This window comes from Ambystoma mexicanum, chromosome 5p (assembly GCF_040938575.1).
Source record: "Ambystoma mexicanum isolate Mex_15411 chromosome 5p, UKY_AmexF1_1, whole genome shotgun sequence".
Classification (NCBI taxonomy): Eukaryota; Metazoa; Chordata; class Amphibia; order Caudata; family Ambystomatidae; genus Ambystoma; species Ambystoma mexicanum.
The window spans coordinates 183,268,345-183,292,422 of record NC_090930.1 but is presented as its reverse complement, the minus strand read 5'-3'; the positions used below and the strand labels follow the sequence as shown (position 1 = coordinate 183,292,422).

The 24,078-nt window shown below is 45.4% G+C and overlaps 1 protein-coding gene across 1 annotated transcript in view; it reads right to left on the bottom strand.

Moving 5' to 3' along the window:
- Positions 1–24,078, bottom strand: part of TRPC5 (transient receptor potential cation channel subfamily C member 5) — a 1,352,993-nt gene that overhangs the window by 629,066 nt on the left and 699,849 nt on the right. Inside the window, exon 3 of the mRNA XM_069612595.1 lies at positions 5,418–5,939. Within this exon, the coding sequence (XP_069468696.1) occupies positions 5,418–5,939 (522 nt within the window). The remainder of the gene's footprint in view (positions 1–5,417; positions 5,940–24,078) is intronic.

The following is a 24,078-nucleotide window of genomic DNA, read 5'->3' as shown; positions in this document are numbered from 1 at the left end:
CTTATTCTATATTATCTAGTTTAAGCGAACTAGCATCTGTTTGTATGTTGTGATCATAACATTTGCATTAAGTAAGTCATTAATTAAAGTATTTTCTAGGTGGTCTTTCTTTCGGTGGAGTTGGACGGGAGATTATCCCAGGAGTAGGAGCTTTGATCCTGCGGGGATCTGTAACCAAAGCACTTGCATCTGTACTAGTGAGTCTCTGGCTATTTCTAAGTTGCTGACCTTTGGCACATGACCAGCAGACAATAAACTCTTCCTGGTGTAAATGTTACTATTCACAGCTGGTCGATCTTCTGTGATCCAGCTCAAAGGTCCTCGATTTGGATTTGCTGAACTTATTTGGAGCACATGCTGGGCCTTCATGATCCTTGTGTGGAGCTAGGAAGTATCTTAATCTTTGGAGTCCCCTTTGTCCCAGTTGCAGAAGAGACCAGCGTCTGTTTCGCCTTCAAACAGAGGTTGCACGGGCAGCCAGTAACACCTAGATCTCACACGCATGGCACTCACCCTTTACACGAGTGTTGTGGATACAGCAAAGTCTTGAACTCCCATTGTGGATCAACCCAAGGGAAGTCACCATGAGCAGACTGCGGATTGCCAAATTATCCTATGAAGTCCCAGTCAACAGTCAACAGTAAGGGCCAAAACGCCACACATATTACTGTGGGTTAAAATATAGCCCCTGAATGCAAGACATAAAGAGGTGTGATTTCTGGTGTCCTATTGAATTCTAAAGCCAGCACAGAAATGGTGATGTCGGACATGAAGTGATTGAGCTAAAGACAGGCCTATATCTGAAATGAAGGAGACATATGCTGGAAGTTCAAAATTTGCAGAGATATGCGCAGTGCATTTCAGCAAGGAAAGGGAAAGACATGTGGCTGAAAATGCTGTTTTACTAAATCCATAGAAAGCTACACTTTTTACTAAAAGAGACAGATAGCCGTGTGTACATTATCTACAATGTAACACCAGATTGTGATCCAAAAATCTCAGTTGAAACTAAGCTTATTGCAATTATTAGAAATAAAAGAACTTCCTTTTTCCTCATCCCAATGATAGTATGCAAAGAGAAGTGCCCACTTGGTTTCAAGGTGAACATGGTGTTCTCATATAACGGCCCTGCATATGCACAATCCAAAAGTGATACACATGTCTTTTGCAACTATCAGATTAAAGAAATCCATTACCCATGGATATAAGGCCCAGATGCCTTATAAAATGCTTCATATAATATACATTGGGCCTCATTACGACCCTGGCGGAGATCGTGGTGCAATATGCATCATGGAGCACGGCGGAAAGCTGCCAATACCGCCATGGGGGTTGGCGGATTTACCGCCCCATTCCGACCTTGGCGGGGCGGTAAATCCCCAATCCCCATTTTACCCTTCCCCATTCCCATTTTTGCCCCATAGGGTATAATGGGAGTGGGGAAGGCGTTAATTACGCCACCGTAAAATACGGTGGCGTAATTAACAACAAGGTCCCGTAGCGCCATGGATTTCTCCGCCCGGAAAAACCAGGCGGAAAACGGCTCCATGGCGCTACGGGAACTCGTAGTAGGGCGGAAGGGTCCGCCGCGAATACCGCTGGCGTAAACCCACTCCGCCAGGGTCGTAATGAGGCCCATTGTGTGTGAGTTAAAAGCCATTTCTTGCAAAATTGTACATGCTGCTGGGAATTTCTACTGAAAAAAAACCTTAACCTCAAAGACATTTCCTCTGCTTGTCCCGTAGAGGGAGGTCTGGTTGTCAACAATCAATCAGGTCCATTGCTTAAAAATACAAAGAAATTCACTGCCATTGAGGGACACCACGGTGGAAATAGATAAAGCCCTGCCTATTTTTCAGCAGAAGTGACTTTGAGGTCACAACTCCCATAAAATGTGCATTAAAGCTTTAGCCAGGACCATTGGGAGACCAAGGAGGGATAGGCTGAGATAAACATAAGCCAGCATCCGGCTGGTCACATGTTTAAGGATAAATGAAACTTAGTGGGAGTAAGGTGGGGCCTAGAGTGAGAGAGGCCTGTGAAGCTGGGGTTTAATTAAAATAATTCATTATATTGCATAAAAAGGGCAGCGTATATGCCACAACGCTCATTCAAGACTTTTATTAAAAGGGACAGTCATTCCCTTTGAACCATGCCATAAAAAAATGTTTGTGTGATAAACATAACAGACGTTATTAAGGAACCTTTGATTTGGGCCTTCCCATGATTCTGAGAGATTTAGAAGTTGGTGTGAGGGTGAAGGACAAAATTAACATAGCAACTTTGATTCGCTGATTCGACTCCTGACTAAATGAAGAAAAAATGTATCCCTGCACAGGAAGGGAATGCCGACTACCGATTAGCATCATCTTATTTGCCTTAAAATGTAGTTCTTAAAAATATATCCGTACATGTAAAGATTTGAAAAATTCGGGTACTTGCCATGTTGATAGATTTTCAGAGTTTAAACATGCCAAAGCAATGTCAGTTGGGATGACAAAGCTTTCTCCTCCCTCAGCTTTCCTAACTCACATCACTCAACTTATTTATTTATTTATGTATTTATTTATTTTTGCATTTATATAGCGCACATTCAGCCCAGGGATTATTAGCACACAGGTGGGAAGAGGTTAGAGAGACCCAACCAATCCCTTCCACAGGAATAATGACACCATTGATGTCATTTGCCCTATAGGTAGACCAGTTTCCATCAGAACTGGGCTTTTCACTTTATTCTGGGAGGTAACCTGCCACTGAATTCCTGTGAGAAACACCCAAGCAGAGAGGCCCCAAATCTTGCATTGGAGACAGGGACCAGGAGACATAGAAGCTGACTGGGACCTGTTGGAGGAGCCAGAGGGGACTATCCTTGACTGACACCCTTGCTGTCCCAGAGGTTCCCTGCTGTTCCCAGATGCCCACTACAAGGTCTCTCCTGTAAGTAACACTATCCCCAAAGCCACAGACTGTGTAGGCCCTGCATTTCTCAAATATTAAATATTAAATACCCTGTCTGTCTGTGTAGATCCTTAGCATATTTAATCAAAGTAAATCAATTAATTCCCCTATACAAATCACAGGATGTGTTCTTTTAGCATTCAAAACTAACAAGCTCCTCCCAGTGTGTTTTGAGCCGGTACACACATAAAGATTTGATTGAATATCTGCAAGAAAACTCCTGACTTCGGTACAGAAAGGGGGTCCTGAATCTAAAAGAATTAATCCCAAAACCCTGTTTCCAAGTGAATGTGCAGGGCGCAAAACATAATTCCCCATTGATCCCGTGCATTGTAAATCAGAAGTGTGAAGCCTTGTTTTTCCTTTGCATGTGTGGGGGAAAAACAAAATTGCCCCTTGGTTCCCACTTTGCTCTGACCCAAACCACCAAAACCCTGGCTGTTCTTTTTATGTGTGGCAAAACGATTTTCCAACTGTTTTTCTTTCCCTCGTATGTCATCTGTAGTAAAAATGGAAAATGATTTTTCCTCTTGAATCCCTTTTCCAAACAGTGCACTTTTATTAGAACCCAACATGATTTTCCCATTGTGTTCTCACTCTCTGCCACTTGCCTTTAATTCATAGGGGTCAATTCTAATTGATGTTTGGAGGGTGTGGGTTGCTAGGAGAAAAAGTATTATAACCAAATTGGCAATCACTGTGTGCCTTGAATTGTTATTTTTCTGTGTTGGTGAGTGATTTGAAAAGAAAGCTGCAGGAAATTGTGACTGAATAGTTTAGTATTATCTCTATGTTGGTGCCTTTTTTGAAGTAATTTTTGTTCTTCTGTTGCCACAGCATTGGTGGCTGATGTCAGTCAAAGTTGGTTTAAATTAATTAATAAATATATATTGTTACTACACACTGGCCTGGTTGCTAGTCCATTGTGACACAGGGTGTTTGTTGGGGTTGGGTGCGAGACGGGTTGGAGGCCAGACCGAATTGAACCTTAACAAAATAATAGTGCTTTGTTGTGTGCCACCTTGATCGGGGGTAAAGGAACTGCCTTAGTTTAGAGGGACCGCGTAATAAACTGCAAAATTACTGAGCTTTAGGGCACCGCAATGACAAAACCTGGAAAACATCATCAAATAACATTAATACATATTCTCTGTGTTCCACTGTCCGCCCTCCGCTCTACTAATCAATCTGTTTCCTCAACATCGGACTCTCCATAAACCTTTCCCAACACAGTTTTTCCTCAGCATCTTCAGATGCGAAGCATATTCCTTAGCAAAGTTTGCTGCGTACAAAATTCATGCACTGATCCATAAACAATTCTCATTGTAATACGAAAGCACTTTTGGAAAAATAAACACTATGGCATACATTTCACATTCATGTGATGGATACGAGTCATATGCTGCATTGTACACCCAGAAGGTTCATGAATTGCTTGCAAATCATGAACAGTAGCACATTTTTTTTCAAAACGGGAGATGGGTGGTGAATAGGGCGGCAAGGGAGAGACGACAGGATGAAACAGAGGGCATGTGGAGGGGTATCCCCGGGTGGTGCAGTTCGGAAGGAGGTCATTATCCTGGTTAAATTTGTCAAAAAGCCAGATTAGGATAAAGAGGGTAGAAAGTGCCACTTACATCCATACAAGGGAAATTATGGTAGAACGTTTATTCATCGACAGTCATTTTTTAAATATTTTTTTCCATATTTGTTTTCCAAAAAAATCTATATGGGTGCGGGCAAGTGTACATAAGTGGTGGTGGGGTAGGGAAAAGTGTACAATTAATAGGGAAGCTACAGTAGGAGGGACCCCCAAAAATAAAAAAATACATTTTCGATTTGTTTTTTCAACAACAAAAAAGAATCAAGAAAAAAAAATCTAAAAAAAGACTGCCAGAATACATATTCAAATGTACAATGTATTTTAAATATATTGGGCCTCATCACGACTTGGGCGGTAACGCTATTAGCGCGGGCGGTATGAGCCCTACCGCCGAACTCCCCGGCGCTAATAGTGCCGGATCACAAGTTCGGCAGTAATGTAAGTCCCCATTCCCCACTGAGCCTATTCGGGAATGCCCCATTCCCCATTGGGCTCAATGGGGAATCTTCACGCTAATACCGCCGGCGGATTTACCGCCGGCGGTAATAGCGAGAATTTTCAGCAGATTTCCCCCCAGCTCAGAGCTGGGGCGAAATCCGCCGAAGCCCTGATTCGGCGGACCCTTAAATCCGGCGGTAATAGCGCTACCGCCGGATTTAAGGGTTACCGCCGAAGTCGTGATGAGGCCCATTGACTAGTTTATCTCCCAGAAATCTGTTGTGACCAGAGATTACATTCATAGAGCAGTGACAGGTCTAATTTTAGAGTGTTTGCAACATTTGAAACAATAATTGGATTGCGTAGCAGCGTCACTGGATGTGCTTGAATGGCTCATGAAGCAGTGTGGTTAGTTTACCTCTTTCTGGTGATACTTTATTGCTACTTTAAGCTTCGCCAAGTCATGGCATTTTTGTGGATCCAGCTCTTCGCTCTGATCGTCCCTGTGATTGAGAATAATCTCCAGTTCCCTGGAGCTTCGAGCCTGGTCCAGAAGGTCCTTGGCAAAGCGCTTGCACTGCTGAGACAGTTCCTCGTACTCCGCCTTGAACTCGTTCTCCACCTTGCTGAGTTCTTTCAGCTCCCACCCCAGTCGGAAGGCCGTCAGGATAGGGTCTTCGCTCGATAAGGCAACCAAAGATGGGCTGGCTAGCGCCTTGTAGATATTGAGCCGTGACCGGGAGTGCCTGAGGCTGTCCACCTCTGAGCTCGAGACACATTCCACGCAATTGCATCGGATTTGGTGTGGGCGTGGGATCGTTACCCGTCTTTGGACTAACAGTTTGATGATTTCATAGTTGTTGGTATGAGCTGCCAGCATTATTGGGGTGATGTCGGGGGTGAATTCAGAAAACTGGGTGTCCATCATTAAGGTCGGCATCTGAAAGAAAGAAAATCAGGTCAGCAATGTAGTGGGGAACTGTCACTAGGAACATACGGGCAACTAAGATGCAGGTTGCAAATCCTACATGCGATGAATAACACATGTGCAAGTTTCATTTTATATTCAAACAATTGTATTTATGTTTGATAACAGATTATTGCAAGTCAGACACACTTAGACACATTCCACAGAAAAGATGCAATTTAATATTTATCACAAAACCATTTTAAAAGACAATTCGATATACATATTAAATATTGACACTTTAAATTGATATGTTTTACAACATGAACTCGAGGGAGAGTAACTGCCTAGCTGAGCTTGTTAACCTTTTCCTGTTAATTGATCGACCTTAACTTTAAAGATCATAAAATATTATACTATCGTCATACAGAGCCTGTTTGAGCCCCCCTTATAAAACCCTTGTCGTTACTCCTTCATCATTCTACCAGTTGTATGTTCTTTTATCCCGTTATTTTTTCGATTCGTTTTTTTCAAACATTTTTTAACCAAAAACTCAATTTAAAAAAAAAGAAATTGGGTCAGTCCTCCAAACTTGCCCCTACCCTATTATTTACTGTCTTTTACCCAACCCTCATTGCCCTCTATATCCCCCTACCAACCACCCCCCCCCCTATATTTTTCAATTGGTTTTTTCATTGAAACATTTTCTGCAAGAAATTCTTCGAAAAATATACTGGCGATGTAGCAACGTCGTACCCATTATATCACACACTGAACTGAACATGTAATTTATTAGCGTGGTAGGTTCTAATCTTTAAGCTTCACATGCAAAGGAGACGTGCTCAATATGTTCCACTTGCTTAAAACACAATCTGCAGTCTCTTAACTTTAGGGTAACCAAACCAAGCCACCATCCGAGCAAAGACATTTCTGAAGTAGAAAAACGATTTCCTAGTAATAGGAATAGTAGTTCTAGATGACATCTTTGTGGCCTACCTTCCTCATCAAATCCCATTAGGGACAGGACCGGGATAAATTGTATATGTAGTTGCGATAACATGTACTGCTCAACAAACATTTTGCCCCTGTGCTTAGCTTGTACAACTATAAGTGCCAGGGCCATCCATCTGACTTAGCTGACTCACAGATACTGTGTATTATCCCGCAGGTGAGAGTGACCCAAAGGTACTGTGTAATATCCAGCAGGTGAGAGTGACCTACAGGTACCGTGTAATATCCTGCAGGTGAGAGTGACCCACAGGTACCGTGTAATATCGCGCAGGTGAGCGTGACCCACAGGTACCGTGTAATATCTCACTGGTGAGAGTGACCCACAGGTACCGTGTAATATCCGGCAGGTGAGAGTGACCCACAGGTACTGTGTAATATCCAGCAGGTGAGAGTGACCTACAGGTACCGTGTAATATCCTGCAGGTGAGAGTGACCCACAGGTACCGTGTAATATCGCGCAGGTGAGAGTGACCCACATGTACAGTGTAATATCCCGCAGGTGAGAGTGACCCACAGGTACCGTGTAATATCTCACTGGTGAGAGTGACCCACAGGTACCGTGTATTATCCCACTGGTGAGAGTGACCCACAGGTACTGTGTAATATCCAGCAGGTGAGAGTGACCCACAGGTACCGTGTAATATCCCACTGGTGAGAGTGACCCACAGGTACTGTGTAATATCCAGCAGGTGAGAGTGACCCACAGGTACTGTGTATTATCCAGCAGGTGAGAGTGACCTACAGGTACCGTGTAATATCCTGCAGGTGAGAGTGACCCACAGGTACCGTGTAATATCGCGCAGGTGAGAGTGACCCACAGGTACCATGTAATATCCCACTGGTGAGAGTGACCCACAGGTACTGTGTGATATCCAGCAGGTGAGAGTGACCCACAGGTACCGTGTAATATCCCGCAGGTGAGAGTGACCCACAGGTACCATGTAATATCCCGCAGTTGAGAGTGACCCACATGTACAGTGTAATATCCCGCAGGTGAGAGTGACCCACAGGTAGCGTGTAATATCTTGCATGTGAGAGTGACCCACAGGTACCGTGTAATATCCCACAGGTGAGAGTGACCCACAGGTACCATGTGATATCCCGCAGATTAGAGTAACCCACAGGTACCATGTAATATCCCGCAGTTGAGAGTGACCCACATGTACAGTGTAATATCCCGCAGGTGACAGGACCGGAAAAAGATCTTTTTATGGTTTGGGATCTTGAGACGCATTCACAACATGCTAAATCTCTATGTATCATATTAACAGTGTGAACAGATGTTGCATGTTGCAGGGATGACGGGCCCAGTGCATACAACAAAACTAAACTAAAAGGACCAGAGACAGTCCAGTGCCAGATGCCTTAAGGGACATAGGTCAGTGCTGCCATGGAAAACACATCAGTCCTCCGAGAAAGATTCCTCTCATTATTGTTTTGTCAGTGTCCAACCATGGAATATTTGTGAGCATAGTGATTACGGGTGTCCATGCAACTGGGGGAAGGCTGCAGCCAATTTGCAAGTGAGCATAGCAAGCCAGCTTCCATAACTTCGGCCAAATGCTGCAATTTAGCAAATGTTATCTAACTAAAATTGACAAAGAGTTATAACATTGCAACACGTATGATGGGGAGCGCATGCAAAAATCAGTACTATTCCACTCCAGGAATTATTTTTAATTGACTTACTCATCAGATGCATTGTGCATGGCATCAGAAATAGCGCTGAATTTGCTGGGATGCAAGCAGCTGAGCATGCATGGCAAACGATAATGGCAGAAGAGACAGTGCTCAGCACTTCTTTCAAAATACTTCCCAGGGTTGAGCACCTGACAGCACAACATTGGTAGAATGTAAGTATTGGGATTTTCAGTGGCAACTTCAGCCAATGCCAATCGAGTAGCCAGGTGACGGGCTCAACAAAAAGTGTAAGACATGGCAAATTCCAAACTTGAGATTCCCAACAGAGTTGTTTTTCAGCTTTGTCTATCGAATGAAGAACTCAAATACGGCCATAATGAATGTGCTAATCGCAACAATGTGCCAGTCTAATCATAGCTCTGCAAAAGAGCCCCCCCCAATGATCTTTACCAAATCCGAGATTTCCTCAAATGTGTTGCTGCACATTTCTCTGTTTTTTGTTTTTTGAGTTGGTTGTGGAGGAATGAATGGCCTGTGGTGAAGGGCATACCTCTACGTGGTGCGATGGAGGTCACTATATATATATATATATATATATATATGCTGTACCATGTTGCCTAATAAATTTGAATGTTTAAAGTTTGGTATTGCATGTGCTTTGTATGAGATTGTATGCCCCCCAACTAATCTGCCCCTATTCAACCTTCCAGCTCCCACTATACTGCTCTGAGGTGCACAACAGTGATTCTGCCCTCTGGTAAGTGCCCCAAGGTGTGGGAACTCCTGTCCCCTGCACACTATCTCTGGCCGAAATACAGCCAAACTGTTTGTAATATAGCAGGTAACATGATTTCTCAAGGTTAATATGCTTAAGTAATGAAAATTAATGAGTGCAACACATCATTCTTCAACAGAACAGATCATGGAGAATAAACTCATATATTAGATTCTTTTGTTCTTCAAAACAGCTTTTCTTTTATTTTATGTTATGTTAAGTAAATGTATATAATGCACGATCACCCGAGGGCATCAGGGTGCTCACCAGACAAACAGATATAGCAGGATACATCAGGCAAGATTCAGAACTGAAAAGTCTTCAAAAACCTGCGAAAAGGAAGATGGTCAGAGTTGGCACGCAGGGACAGGGGGAGTGAATTCCAAGCCTTGGCTGCTGCTACCGAAAAGGCACGGCCACCCATATGCGAGAGTCCAACCCGAGGGATTTGAATCAGGAAGGCTGACTGCGAACGATAGAATCTCGGGGGAACGTAAGGAAGCAATTTGGTTTGCAAATAATCAGCGCCACATTTCTAAGAAGTTCTGTGCACAATAAATAGTGATAAAAAGGACACGTTTCTCGACCGGAAGCCAGTGAAGATTGCGGAGAAGGGGCGATGTATGAGCGCCGAAAGAAGGGCAAGTTACTGACCAAGCTGCTGCATTCTGAAGAAGCTGCAGACGGCGCACAAGATAAGCAGGCTGAGCGAGGTAATGCGCGTTGCAATAATCAATATTGCTAAGCACGACGGCGTCTACCACGAGGAGACCCAACACATTTCGAGCTTGAACGCTCTTCATCAGGAGGTCTCATCTTATGTACTGGGTGCAAACTGTAATGTAGTTCAAGCCCACTTTAGTTCCATTTACCCCCATTACCCTTAGGAGTGCAGTGTACACACCGGTACGAAGTGCTCCAATGAGTCCCACTGTAAATTTGTCATGCTGTGACTTTGCTCCTGTGTGTGGCTCTATATTCTGACTCCAAAATAACTGTGCAATCAAGAGCCCCTGACTTGTCAGGCTCTGAAAATGTACACACAAGTCTGCATCAAGCAGCACATTCAATCCTCAGTAGGCCAATACATGTTCACATCACTATTGGATTCAAATAACTGCAATGATCGTACAAGAGAAAGAGTGTCTTTTTGTGATGACGCAGATGAATACGTCATTACCACCTTCTGCAGTGGCCCCGTCCCATTACTGCCAGGACAAAAAAGGTTATAAACTGAGACAGCCTTACCGCCCCATGAACCTGGGAGTGGTTTACAATGTGAGTTAAACTGAGCTCCATGAAATAATATGCTAAAATGAATGTACATGCAATCTGCCACACAATTAGGGATTAAAAGTAGTTTGTAGAATGCACAAATAGTGTATTGTATAAATCGTGCAACACAGTATAAAAGGAAAGGAGGTTTCTGTGTGCCAAGAGAGAGACTCACTACACCGAGAAGGCAGTTGGATTATAGGTAGATAAGGTGCTGAAAACACGGGCATGGACACCATTGTATAGCTGACATACAAGATGAATAGACGTGGAAATAGGTTGCCAATATGGAGACAGGAATACAGCAGTGCAGCCATTCTTCTGAAGCAGAGGATGCAGCAGGACTTAGAATCAGCAAGGCCTCAGAACCCAAGATGCTGAATTTACAAAAACATAAGTATTCTAGAAACTCGTGCAGAGCCCAGACAGTAGCTCACTGCCAAAGTCAAACTCAGGAGCTAGGAAGGGAGAATTAGATGAACGGAGCGTAGGCACAAGATAACAGGACGAAAAGGGGTAGACTCCAAAGTGAATTAATTTTAATAAGAGCTCAAACAACCATTGATGTCCAGGTGCACAAAATCAGTAAGCCAAAAGTTTTATTGAAAGTAACTGACTAGTATCCCAACTGGCCACAAAGAACAGAACATGGATGTCGGAATTAGATAAAACCTTAACAAATACAAGGAAATCCACTCTCAAACATGGCACCCTAACATGTGATCCGGCCATGATAAAAACTGGCTATTCATTATGAGCCAAACACAGATAAGACACCTCCAGCACTCCCTCAGTACACATGCAGACACCAGGCAGCCACAAGGCTAAGTACAAAGGAAAGGGAAGGCCTCATGGCCACAGGATTAACAGGAGTATTCTATTCTTTAATTGAAAATACAGCAGACTACAGAATTCTCTCCCCCCGCTTATGTCTCTTATATGCCTCACGCATATCTTGGCCTCTTGTCAAGGTGTCATAGGCACCAACCAATGGAAATTCCCCTTGTCACTGCGCCTATGATGGATAATGCTAATCTATTAGCTGTCCCTGTATGATGTATTAGTAATGTATCTATAATGGGATGGGTCCAGGCGGAGCAATCAGATAGGCAAAGACCAATGAAGTAACTAACCCTTATGCATCCTATATGTAGTTTGAGTTATGTACCTATTTCTCTGTAGGTTTTGTAGACTGATATTGCGATGTGACATCATTGCTGATGTAGTTTTGGTACAAAATTTGCTGGCAATTGCTGGAAATGTTGAGAGCGATGAGAATGAGATGCTTGTATGCTCTCCCAGCTAAGATTCATTGTTTGAATAAAGCTGGCTTTTGACGTGCACCCGAGTCCTCCATCATTGAGTGTTATTCTGACTAATTGTGTGGTCTTGGGCACAACTTTACAGTTTACACTCATGTGCCTGTTATGTGCATGGCAATGGGTTCCGCCTACAGTTATGAGCCCAATTATAACCTGAATCTTGCTCGTTTACACCATGTCATCCCCCCTTACTCCCATTCCCAGGATGCTCAGGCTGCAATTGGTTTGGGTCCCTCAATCTGGATCAATATTGGAATGAGCATAAGATCCACTAAAGTCAAGCCAGGCATTCTACAGTCTACAGATGATCCACCAGTCCTCTAAAATATATCATTTTTCTACCTCTCCTTCGTAGCCTCCTGCTAAAAATTCCCAGAAGCTGCCGTTGGAACTACACAAAACAATCAATCAACAAATAATTAAATAAATAAAAAAGGGCCAAAACATTTCTATCACAACACCTTCTTCAGAGACTTCTTTGAGAAACTAGCAATTTGTCAACAAAAGGTCTGAACTCTTTAGCTAACCCTTAATTCGGTGCAATCGAAGGCCTTATTTCAATTCCATAGCGGACAATTACATCTGCGACATTGGGCACCTCCAAGCAGGAAGCAAATTACTAAAAGATCACAGATAAAACCCACAAATAGCATTAGGGGGCAAATATACCAGCACATGGCATATACCCCGGTAATTCTGTTTGGTGGTATCTCAGCGGATTTACTGCCAAGATACCATCAAACGTATTATGAAGCCCAACGGCTGATACCGCGTATAATGCCATCTGCAGCTTTTTACTAAACTACAAATCCAATGTAAAACATATAAACTAGGTACATTGTTCAACATTAGATAATACATGTCCTTTCTCTAGTAGTACCACTGCGGGCTTCTAACACGAGACAGGCAACACACTGGAAAATGACTCCCCATCCAGCGACATGACATTTGGAGCTCAAATCTCTCACCAGAGGCGAATTGTAAGCTGTTGCCAGGGACAAGATGCAGATGCGACTAAGCTAACCTGCTTGTGACCCCCTGCTGAAGTCACATGGAACGTGAAGGATGAAGGAATACGTGCATGCACAGAGTGGCAAAGGGGGAACACAGATAGCGGCACCATTTTGATGCTGGCGAGAAATCCATTGGAAGGAGCCAGGCCACCGCTGCAGCCACGTGGGGTGCAGGCTCCCTTTAAGGGATTTCTTATGGTCATTACCCCAGGTTGCTGTGCTTAACATTGCAGCATGCACTACATTTGCATAGACCTCTGCTGCGCGTGCTGTGCGTGCATCACGAGGAGCTGCAATGTAGGCTGCCATGAAAAAAACATGGCGGATGTCATTACTGGCGATCACTATGACTCCCCCTGCTCTTTCAACATGAAGGAGAGCAGGCAGAGTCTGCATCAAAAGAGTGCAAGGGGAGTCCTTGCACAAAACGGGGACATGCACACAGGGGTCGCCCCTCCCCCAATATGTTTCATGCAGAGAATCAGGGCGGCAAAGCCACTGATGCAGGGAAACACGCAGGGATTTTGTCTTTGCAGGTTTTCACACACCTTTGCCATTTCGACTGCTAGAAAAAAGGGCCTAAAAAATGCATAGCAAAATGTAAATGTTCCCCAGAAATTAAACAGCAACTATGTATCTTTTTCAAAATATTCTTACACCACAAAGAAGACACGCGCTGAGGAACAAAAACAAGTACACACGTCCACAAGGATAGTGGTGACACCATGATCCCAAGCAGGCAAGTGGGGGACACACCAAGAAGGCGCGCGGAAGTATAAACTGTGGACGCTGCGTGCCATAACTACAGAATGTGATGCTACTTCATTCAAACGTTGTCCATTGTCAGGGCGCTTCAGGCCTCATTCAGAACTTGGAGGTAATTCAGTGGTAATTCTGCCGAATTACTGCCAAAATTGGTTACTGTTCCTGCCATTTGGTTTCGTGGTATACCATGAGATTACAGCTGGTGGGATGGCAATGTTAGTCCCCATTTTAGGAGCCCATAGGACTCCATGGGGTTTTTGACAGAAATACTGTGGGTGGTAATTCCAGCATGGTAATTCCACAGATTTTTTACTTCAAAGTGAAGGATTTACCTCCAGCATGATGTTAGTGTCCCTGTCCATTCTCACACAACCACTACCTGATGTAACACTATTACTACTGATCTATGGGCCTCATTACAAGGCTGGTGGTATCCGTGCCTGTAACACAGCCACGGCTGCTGCCGGTATTCATTTTTTTCCAGTGCCCAGGAAAGGACAATTTCCGGGTCATTACGACCTTGCTGGACCTGGTAATTGCCGTTTTCTGGGCACCGGTAAAAATTCTTTCCCATTTGAGCCCATGGGAAAGTTGGTAGCACCGGTACCATTAATAACGGTACCGGTGCTTCTGTCATATTCGGCTCGCGGTGCTGGTACAGCCATCAGGTCAAGCCTGGTGGCTGCAAAGGCACCCGCGAGCAGAACTTGTAGTTTGCCGGTACAGTAACAACGGTACCCGCAAGCTTACCGCGACCATTGTTACTGTAACAGAAAACTCGTAATGAGGCCCATTGTGTCTATGAATACTGGGATTAATAATACAAATTATGATTGACATAATATTAATTGTATTACTATAATGGGTCAGGGCTACCTATTGACAAAACCAGCACCTAGGGTGCTCCAAAATTCACAGACTATAGAGCCCCATTGGGAGATGTCTGTCTACGTGTCATCAAGCTTTATAGTAGGACACACAAAGAGGAAGAGCAACACAGGACAAGAAAGCTGCACAATGGTGCATACATGTAGAGCATTCAAAGAAGTCTTCAAACAATTCATTTGCTGGAGAAAAAGGGTCACAAAATCACAAAGTGAAATTTCATCTCCCCCAAATAGATATCTAACAGGCGCGCAGAGCAAAACCCAAGAATCCGAAGAGATGCGTGGACCAATGATAATGCACTTCCTGAGGGACACACGGGGGGCAGCTACTAATGAAATGTTGGGGGCAGGCACTGGAACCTATGCATGTAATACTTGTGATGGCTGTGCCTCTGCTCACATTGCCAGTCTCCTTTTCCGTCATTCGATCAATGAAGTGAGTGTCAGTAGCTGCCTTTGCCGCCTCCTTCACCCCCACACTCCTACTATTCACCCTCACATTGACTCAGCTCTTGCTAACTTCACCTCTCCATCTCCAACACCCTTGACATCCTTGCCCCTTCCATGAGGATCCGCCTAAAGCCTGCTTCCAAGTGCAATAGTTGTTATGATTCCGACCTAGCCTCCCTGAAACGCAAGTGCAAAGTTGCAGAATGGAAGTGGTTGGCTTCTAGCACATCCTCTGACAAACTGTCCTGTCGCCCGCTCCAAAGGCCATACAGACTCTCCATCCGCTCCAAGAAATGGGCCTATATCCACATCTCTGGGGCCACATACACGTCTGAACTTTTCAAAATCTGTAAGGAACTTGCCACTTCTACTGCAGTCTCCACTTCTCTTCCTTCCCAGGCCCTCTGCACAGTGTTGGCCTGCCATTTCACAGCTAAAACTCAGGACATCCTGTCCTCTCTCATCCACGCACCTCCCTCCTCTACATGCATGAAGGCCTCCCGTGGCCACCCTCTCTCCCTCCCCCCTACTCTCCTCATTCTCACCCATAGCACCGGATGAGGTCACCAAGACAATCTGCTCTATGAAAGTCTCCTCCAAACAAATGGTTCCCTTCTCCTCTAGAACTATCAAGGACAATATTGCCTCTCTTGCTCCCTCCTTCGCTGAATTATGTAACCACTATATTTCCACTGGCTCCTTCCTCTGCCTCACCTCTCAAGCACTCCCTTGTGCACCCCCTACTAAAAAGACATCTGCGCACCCTTCCGCCCGGCTAACTACTGCCTTATCTCCACTACCCCCTTCTTGGGCAAACTCTTGGAGAAGTTGGTCATCTCCCAACTAATCCATCACACCAAATCTGTTGGCTGCTTCCACAACCACCAGTCAACAAAGCCAGAGGCACGGACACTGCTCCCCTGAACACCTGTGATGACTCTCAAACCTCGACTCCAACTGTCCTTCTGCCCTCATCTTCCTCGATCTGTCCTCAGCCTTAGACACAGTCAAGCATGCCATCCTCATCACAGACCAGGCACTGGATTGGTTGACCGCTTTCCTCTTGAATTGACCTTCCCAAGTGCAACTGGGCCCTCTACCTCACTCTCGACGTGTGGCATCCCTCAGGGTTCTATCCTCTTGCTGTGGCTTTTCAATATTTACCATGCTCCTCTTGCTCACTTGATGGCCACCTCCTATCCTCATTTCCAGTGTTATGCTGATGACACACAGCTCTCCTTTAACCTGCCCTCCTCTTCTTCCTCTCCTTCCTATCTCATTCCTGACTGTCTGACTGCTCTTCAGGAATGGTGTGCTGCTAACAATCTCTGCGATAATGCCTGTAAGACTGAGATCCTTCTCATTGGGACTCCTACCCCTACCTTCCCTCCTACACTCTGGCCACCCTCCTTGGGCTCCCTCCTCTCACCCTCATATGAGGCAAAAAACGTGGGTGTTATCTTCGGCTCCTCTCTCTCCTTCTCACCTCATATCGCTGTCCTTGGCAAGAAGGGCCACTTTCAGCTTCACCTCCTCAGAGGCATTCTCTCTTCCTTCACCTTCCCCCAGAAACTCAATGTCACCAGAGCTCTGGTCCTCTCCAGGCTGGATTACTGCAACACCCTGTACCTTAACCTGCCTTTTTGCTCACTCCGCCCACTTCAACTAATCCAGAATTGGCCTCAAGCCCAGGGACCACAACACTCCATCCCTAAAATCTCTCCACTGGCTCCCAGTGGTTTCAAGGATCAGGTTCAAGACCCTCTGCATTATCCACAAGGCCTGGGACCTCGTTACTTCCAACTCTCTCTCCCTAAACACCTCCCTGCTAGAGCCCAACTTTCTGCAGGTCAGACGTTTCTCCAAGCAGAGAGTTGAGGGTAGATATCTTTCTTCGGCAGGAGCCTTCCTCTGGAACAGCCTCCCTGCCCCTCTCCCACTTGAACCAGATCTCCTTAAGTTCGGGAAGCTTCTCAAGACCTTACTTTTCTCTTCCTCATTCCCTCACCCTCTCCCCTGCTAGTCTCCTCCTGCCGCTGCAACTGGTTGCCTGTTCCCTTATGAGTCTTTTTGGGTTCAGGCCACCCTTTGACCAGTCCTCCCCAGCCCCCTATTTACCAGCACTTGCCCTTGGGCACCCTTCCCTGACTAGCCTACTGAGGCTGGTCCACCCCCTTTCTTGCACTAGCTGACCCGCTACCCCTGGTTCCCCTGACACTTGCCCTCCTGGGCTCCCCTCAGCACTTGCCCAGCTACTGGGGCTCCCTCCATCCTGCACTTCTGCCTCTTCACACTCTCCTTATCCCATCTCTTCATCCTGATCTGCCCCCTCTACCTGCACTTCTTGATATTGCACTTGCACAATCCTACTGTCACAAGGCCTAGTAGGACCGTTATTGTTGTTTTCACCTCTGGCCCCCGCACCCCCATCCTTTTTGTTTTATTTGTATTTTGTATTTTATCGGGATTTATATGGAGCCTGGAAAAACGTTTTGCTGTATTGGCGCCATACAAATGTTCAATAAATACATTAAATAAATAAATGGCTGAGTCGTTGTGAGAGGATCAAAAACTGGCAGAGACCCATTGCACTGACACTGTTCTGCTGGAGGAAGGGCACAGGGATGAGGTTCCTGAACCCCTAGCAGAGTATTTGTGGAGGCAGTGACCTCGAGTCTGACCCTCCACCTACCCACCCACTAAACATTGTCCTATTTTAATGATCTGCTACTAGAGAAGCATGGCTCATATTGGACATAGCCACTTGCTTCAGCCTTTTCCTTCCAACTATAAGCTCCAAGTGACATTAGGAACCTTTCTCGTGAATCCCATCACTGTGGACTGTGGAGTCCCACAGGGGCCATCATCGTACCCATTCTTACTTCATATCTAAGTTCGCCCTCTTCTTGATTGGATTAGATACTTAGGTTTGCATTTCTTTCCTATGAACATTATACACAGATATATCTGCATGTCCGCAGTCCTCATGGTGATTTTTCCTGGATCTCAGTATCACTTTCTGCAGTTGCTACTACCTGAATTGCTGCCAACAGTCTTAAACTTAATTCAGGAACAACCCTGACCTGGCCATCTCTTGAATCAATGACTTAAAACCCCCTAACGTCCAAAACGGTCTGACCTCCTTCCAACTATTTCATTTGTGTTAAAGAATTTGGGAGTTATTTGAGATTGGGAATGAGTTTAAAAGCAAAAGTTGTGGCAGTTCCACACGCTGGCAAAACCCCATTGGAAAACGCTCTGTGAATCAGGGCCCATGAATTGGAAAGGGTCCTTCCCTATACGCCCCCTGATTCTCATATTTTGATCCTGGCGATTGGTCAATGCTTCTCTCAGAAAGGCCATTGCCCCCTGGGATGCATGTGAGATGTATGATCTGGTTCCCTCCAGAGCCTACACAATGGGCCTCATTACGACCCAGGCGGTAAGGGGTTAACAGCGCCATAAAAGGTGGCGGCGCCGTTAACCCCTTACCGCCTACTTACGAGGTCCCTTTGCGGGTCCCTACCTTAACAGCTGGTTTTACCAGCCGTTAAGGATTGGACCCGCAAAGGGACCTTGGAGGTAATTACGGTACCGCAATTTGCGGTACCATAACTACCGCCTTCGCCATTTCCATTGAGCCCTATGGGGGCAAAAATGGGAATGGGGAAGGGCCAACGGTGAATGGGGAATTACCGCCCCGCCAACCTTGGAATGGGGCGGTAATTCCTCCATTCACCATGGCGGAATCGGTAAAATACCGGCGGCAACCATGGCGCTACTAGCGCCATGGTTACCGCACGGGTCGTAATGAGGCCCAATGCTGTGGTTTGTTTGCATTTTGGGAAAGGCAGCAGTGACCGTCACTCCATTACATTATGCTTTGCACTGGTTGCCTGTGCGCAGCTGAGCGATAGTCAACATACTTTGGGCCTCATTATGAGTATGGTGGTAACTGGTCAAATTGCCGGTTACTCTGTTACCGCCCAGTATACTAAAGTATAACGTCGGGCCTAGAGTGTAGGATTATTCTCCAGGGAAATCCTGCAGGGAAATTCTGTGACTCACGGCCAAATAATAGGCAGAATTGTCGGAATTACTGCAGCGGAAATTCTGCTGCGGTAATTCTGCCAAAAAAGCCCCATTGAGTCCAATGCACTAAAAATTATGCAGAATTACACTGCCACTTGTAAGATTTACCACCGGGATACCGCCCAACTCGTAATGAGGCCCTTTGACTGTCCTGAGCAAACAGACACATAATTAAATAGCTGATAAAATCAGCTTCTAGGGGCCAGGAGACACCATAGATCTGCTGGCTCACATGATATCTTTTGACAGGACCCTTCTCCGAAAAATGGAGGTGATACAAACTGCTCTTGTAGTATGGTACTCTCTCCCTCTGGAAATGTTCGTATTGACTAATCTTGGTACTTTCCATAAGGCAGAGAAAGGTTTCTTGTTTAATTAATAGCTGCCCTCGCTTTTTTTAAGGCAATGTGTGCACTACTGTATTTTGCGCCTTGGTGAGCTGTACTCTAACGCCCACTGCTTCCGCGCCAAACAGTTTTGCTTCTGGTGGTGTGCTACAAATTACAAAGAAATAAAAAATTCATTGGAACAATAAGAGTAATTCAGCCTGTGATATAACGCCGAATAATGCCGTGTATAAATGAGCTGTATGGTTATATATGGAGAAACACTGTCATGTTTTAAACAATCATAGTTTGGGCACTACATCGCTTAAAAATAACCTCTTCTAAGTGATCATCATGTTAAAAGGCACAGGGCCTCATCACGAGTTGGGCGGTAACGCCGGCGCTAAAAGCGCTGGCGTTATTAGCCCTCTAGCCAAACTCACCGGCACTATTAGTGCCGGATCACGGGTTTGGCGGAATGGGTATTGCCCATTCCCCATTGAGCCCATATGGGAATTCCCCATTCCCCATTGGGCTCAATGGGGAAATTTTGCGCTTTTAGCGCCGGCGGATTTACCGCCGGCGGTATGAGCGCGAAATTTCGACAGATTTCCCCCCAGCTAAGAGCTGGGGGGAAATCAGCCAAAGCCCTGATTTGGCAGACCCTTAAATCTGGCGGTAACAGCGCTACCGCCAGATTTAAGGGTTACCCCAAACTCGTGATGAGGCCCACAGTGATGTAAAGCAATTAGCTAAGGATCACCCAATTTGGTCAAATGGGACAGATAGCACGTGTTCCCATGTTTCCTGGTATAAGTTTCCAATGTAGGCAGTAGAATACGACTCCTCGCATCCCATATTTAGATGTAGACCTATGTACAATCCAATGTGCATGCATAAACTATTGCTTTCAAGAGAGCGGCTTCTAAAGCATACAAACAACTGGCAACTATAACACAAACCTTCAGAATAATATCCTGTTAGCGAAAATAACTATGTTTCAATCTAAGGTCGAAAAGAAAAATAGAGATTGCATATCAGAAACATGATTACAAGACAATCAACCAGAACAAGTTGCTTTTAATACGCATCTATTTTATTCCCTGGACGGAAACAATATGTTAATGTTAAAGTCTGTCCACTCCACAGATTGACCATGTGTTACTGATTGAGAAGTTGACAAACCTGGAAATAAAAACATGCTTCCACATATCATTTAGCGAGGGCTTATTGTGGTCAGCTCAGATATATGCAACACTATATAGCACCGTGTTTTCAGGGCTGCTGATGAGTTGCCTGTGATCTCTCGGTCACAGGTTCGAATCTTGGTCGTGCATACAGGGTGCTTCACTCTTCAAGGTCAATAAAATGATGAACATTTTGTTGACTAGTAAAGCACTCAAATGCTCAAGTAAGAAAAACCTGGGGCCCATTTACAAAGGGAGGTAATTCTGACACTATGGGGGTCATTACGAGTACAGCGGTAAAGGGTTAACTGCACTGGTAAGGGTGCCGGCGCCGTTAAACCCTTACCGCAGCATTCCGAGGTCCCTTAGCGGGTCCCACTAAGGCCGGCTGGTAAAACCAGCCATCCTTAGCGGGAGCCGATAAGGGACCAAGGAGCTAATAATGGGCCCGTAATTTACGGGCCCGTTATTAGATCCTTCTCCATTCCCGTTGAGCCCTATGGCGGATCAAATGGGAATGGGAAATGGTTTTCAGAATGGGGACTTGCCGGGTCTTCCAAGGTTGGAATGACCCGGTAAGTCGCCATTCTGAGAACTCGAACCCGGACCCGGACACGAGTTTGGAGGCAGCCATGGTGCTAATAGCGCCATGGCTGCCTCGAAACTCGTAATGACCCCCTATGCCTGTAAAAGTCTTACTTTACACAAAATGCAATCTACAGGAGCCACCCCGAAATGTGCAAAGGAAAACAAAGAAAAGCCAAACTCGATCAACTGGGTAATGAACAATTACTATGGGCATTTCTTAGTCAGTACTTTGGGGTGTAACCATGATCAGATGTATACACTACTAATGTGAGGCAGCAGTATCCTTGCAGTGTTTAGCCAGCCATTCTCATAAGGCGGCTGGGACAGCGGACGAGAATACACATTCTCTGCCAGCTTTTTCCAGCAACCGGAGGCCCTTCCCCGGGTGTTGACATCTTTTTTTTAAATTTTGAATGTGGGGAGTCAACAGAGAGACTCTCCCAGTTGCCTTCCAACTTCCCCCACCCCCCAAAACAAACCATACCCCTTCCCCACCTCCTCCATCCAGCCCCACTTAACAGCTGGACTGGAGCTTTGTGCCTCAGTACCGGCACTCCTCCAGTTGCCGGCCACCACAGAAATTGAAAAAGGACTTATTTCCTTGTCCCTATGACAGCAGCAACTTTTGTTTTGTTTTCTCTTGGAGGAATGGCATTGCTTGCGCAGCTAAGCTCCCAAGGCACCATTCGTACCTCAGATAAACCCTGGGTGCGAATGGCTTTCACCCCTACTGTGGAGGGGGCGGATGTGGACAGTAAGGGCCCCCAGCCCACACTGAGGCCGTCGCTTTGCATGGACCTACCTAAGCCACGATTGGGCAGGCCGTTACCGGCCATGTCCTCCTCCGACAGCGGGGGTTAAAGTCATTATAATAACATGCATGCCAAGTAACAGCTGAAGGAAAACATTTTGAAGGTCAAAACATATGTTAATGTTGAAATACTGCCCTCTTTTGTCATCTAACACCACTCCTTCATTTACACTAATTTCTCCAAAATGTGAAGACTTTGAGCACCTTTGCTGCCCTATGTCAAACTTGACAAGTTCGGTCAGCCTTGGAGGTTTGGCTCGTGTCAATTTGCTTTCTTTTGCAATAATGAAGTTATATTTTGACATGATCTGTGAAACCACAAGAAGACGCGGTCTTGATGGGAGACGTGGGCCTGAAGGTAGGGCCTGATGGCTACCCCACACTTGAAATTGGAAAGCCTGAAATATTTGCAGAGAAGTGAGTACATTCCAGCAAAAAGGTAGGTAACAGTGAGATGTTCCATTTTGTGCCTGCCACCTCCCTCCAGCCTTGCCTTTTCCTACATACGTTTGCATTCCTGGAGTTGTAGTTTTGCTTTTCCAATTTGTCTGACCGTACAAATTATCAAATGCAAAGTGCTATTGTCTAAAATGCAATGTCTGGCCACTTGTTAGTCACTTTCCTAACACTGCATACATGCTCTCTAAGATGGTTGTGAAGTAGAGTTACATTCCCTCAAACCATCTCAGGTGTAAGGGGTACATGCGGCCATGTTTTTTTCTCTGTACTATTGTACACAATGTTTATGTTTATGGTATTATAAATGCAATCCATAGGTGACAGAAAGTAAAGAAACAAGAAACGCTGGACTGGATGGACTGCTTATGTCTGATATTGGGCCTCATTACAAGCCTGGCGGTCCGGAAATAAGGATGCCACTAGCAGTGTACCGGCACACTTTCCGGCCCGCCATACTACAAGTATGTCTGCAGGGGCTGTTGCTCCCGGGCAAGTCTGACCTGACGTGGGCACTGGCTCCTGCAGGCATGGTTTTCAAAGAAGCACTGGCACTGTTGCCAACAGTGCCTGTGCTTCCGTGTCCCCATTCCCATGGACTCCACAGAAATGGGGACTTACACTTCCGCGGCCTGAAATCCCAGACCACCGGGACATCCCGGTGGCACTGGGATATTAGGTGGCAGAATGGTGTTACGAGTACGGTGGCAACCCACCGGTAGCACCAGCATGTTACAGCCAAACTCGTAATGAGGCCCAATAGGAGTTGTCTGTAGTATTTAGATGTCATGGTGCAGACCACAAGTAAAATGATGGAAATATGCTGTATGCCAGGGACACGTGGAGCACCTTGTACTGCTTATTTCTTTGCATTCTGGTACTTGTCGTTTATTTGTAAATGCGAGGCTGCAAGTGGCAGAATGGGAGGCTGGGTGTGCTTTTCTAAAGGGAAATTAGACAACTTCAGGTGCCTGTAAACTCTCCTAGGGGATTCATCTAAATAGAAATGGTCTGGCCTTATGTTTGATTTAAATTGACAGTCCAGTTGTTTTTATGCATTACGTGAATAAATTGTGAGGTGATGAAAAACGTACGTTTTGTTTGTGAAGAAGCAGCGAGATTTGTAATTGTTGATAGTATTTAGATTACGTGTTATTTCACAAATAAATAAATTAACTCCAGGCTGTGTGTGGGATTTGACTTTCAAATCCAGATGCTCCACATTCCTCACAACACAAACATTAGCACTTTTCAGATTTAAACATGAAAGGGTCCCAGAAGATGAGCCTGGCCTCATGACTTTTGCCCCACTCACTTCTGCCTGTTGGCAGTGACTGCCCAAATGCTGGAGATTCCCAGAGATTAAATGGTAACGGGCTCCCATTGTATGCAGCTGCCTGGAAACACAGGAGAAGTGAAGACGACAATGTGCAAGGGAATCTGTCCCGAAAAAAGTAGATGGTGGTGGACATCCAGGGGAAAGTAGGTCTGGGCAAATAGATAATACGATGGACAGCCACTATTTGCGTGGCGGCAAGACAATGGGCCTGATTACGAGTCCGGCGGTAACTGC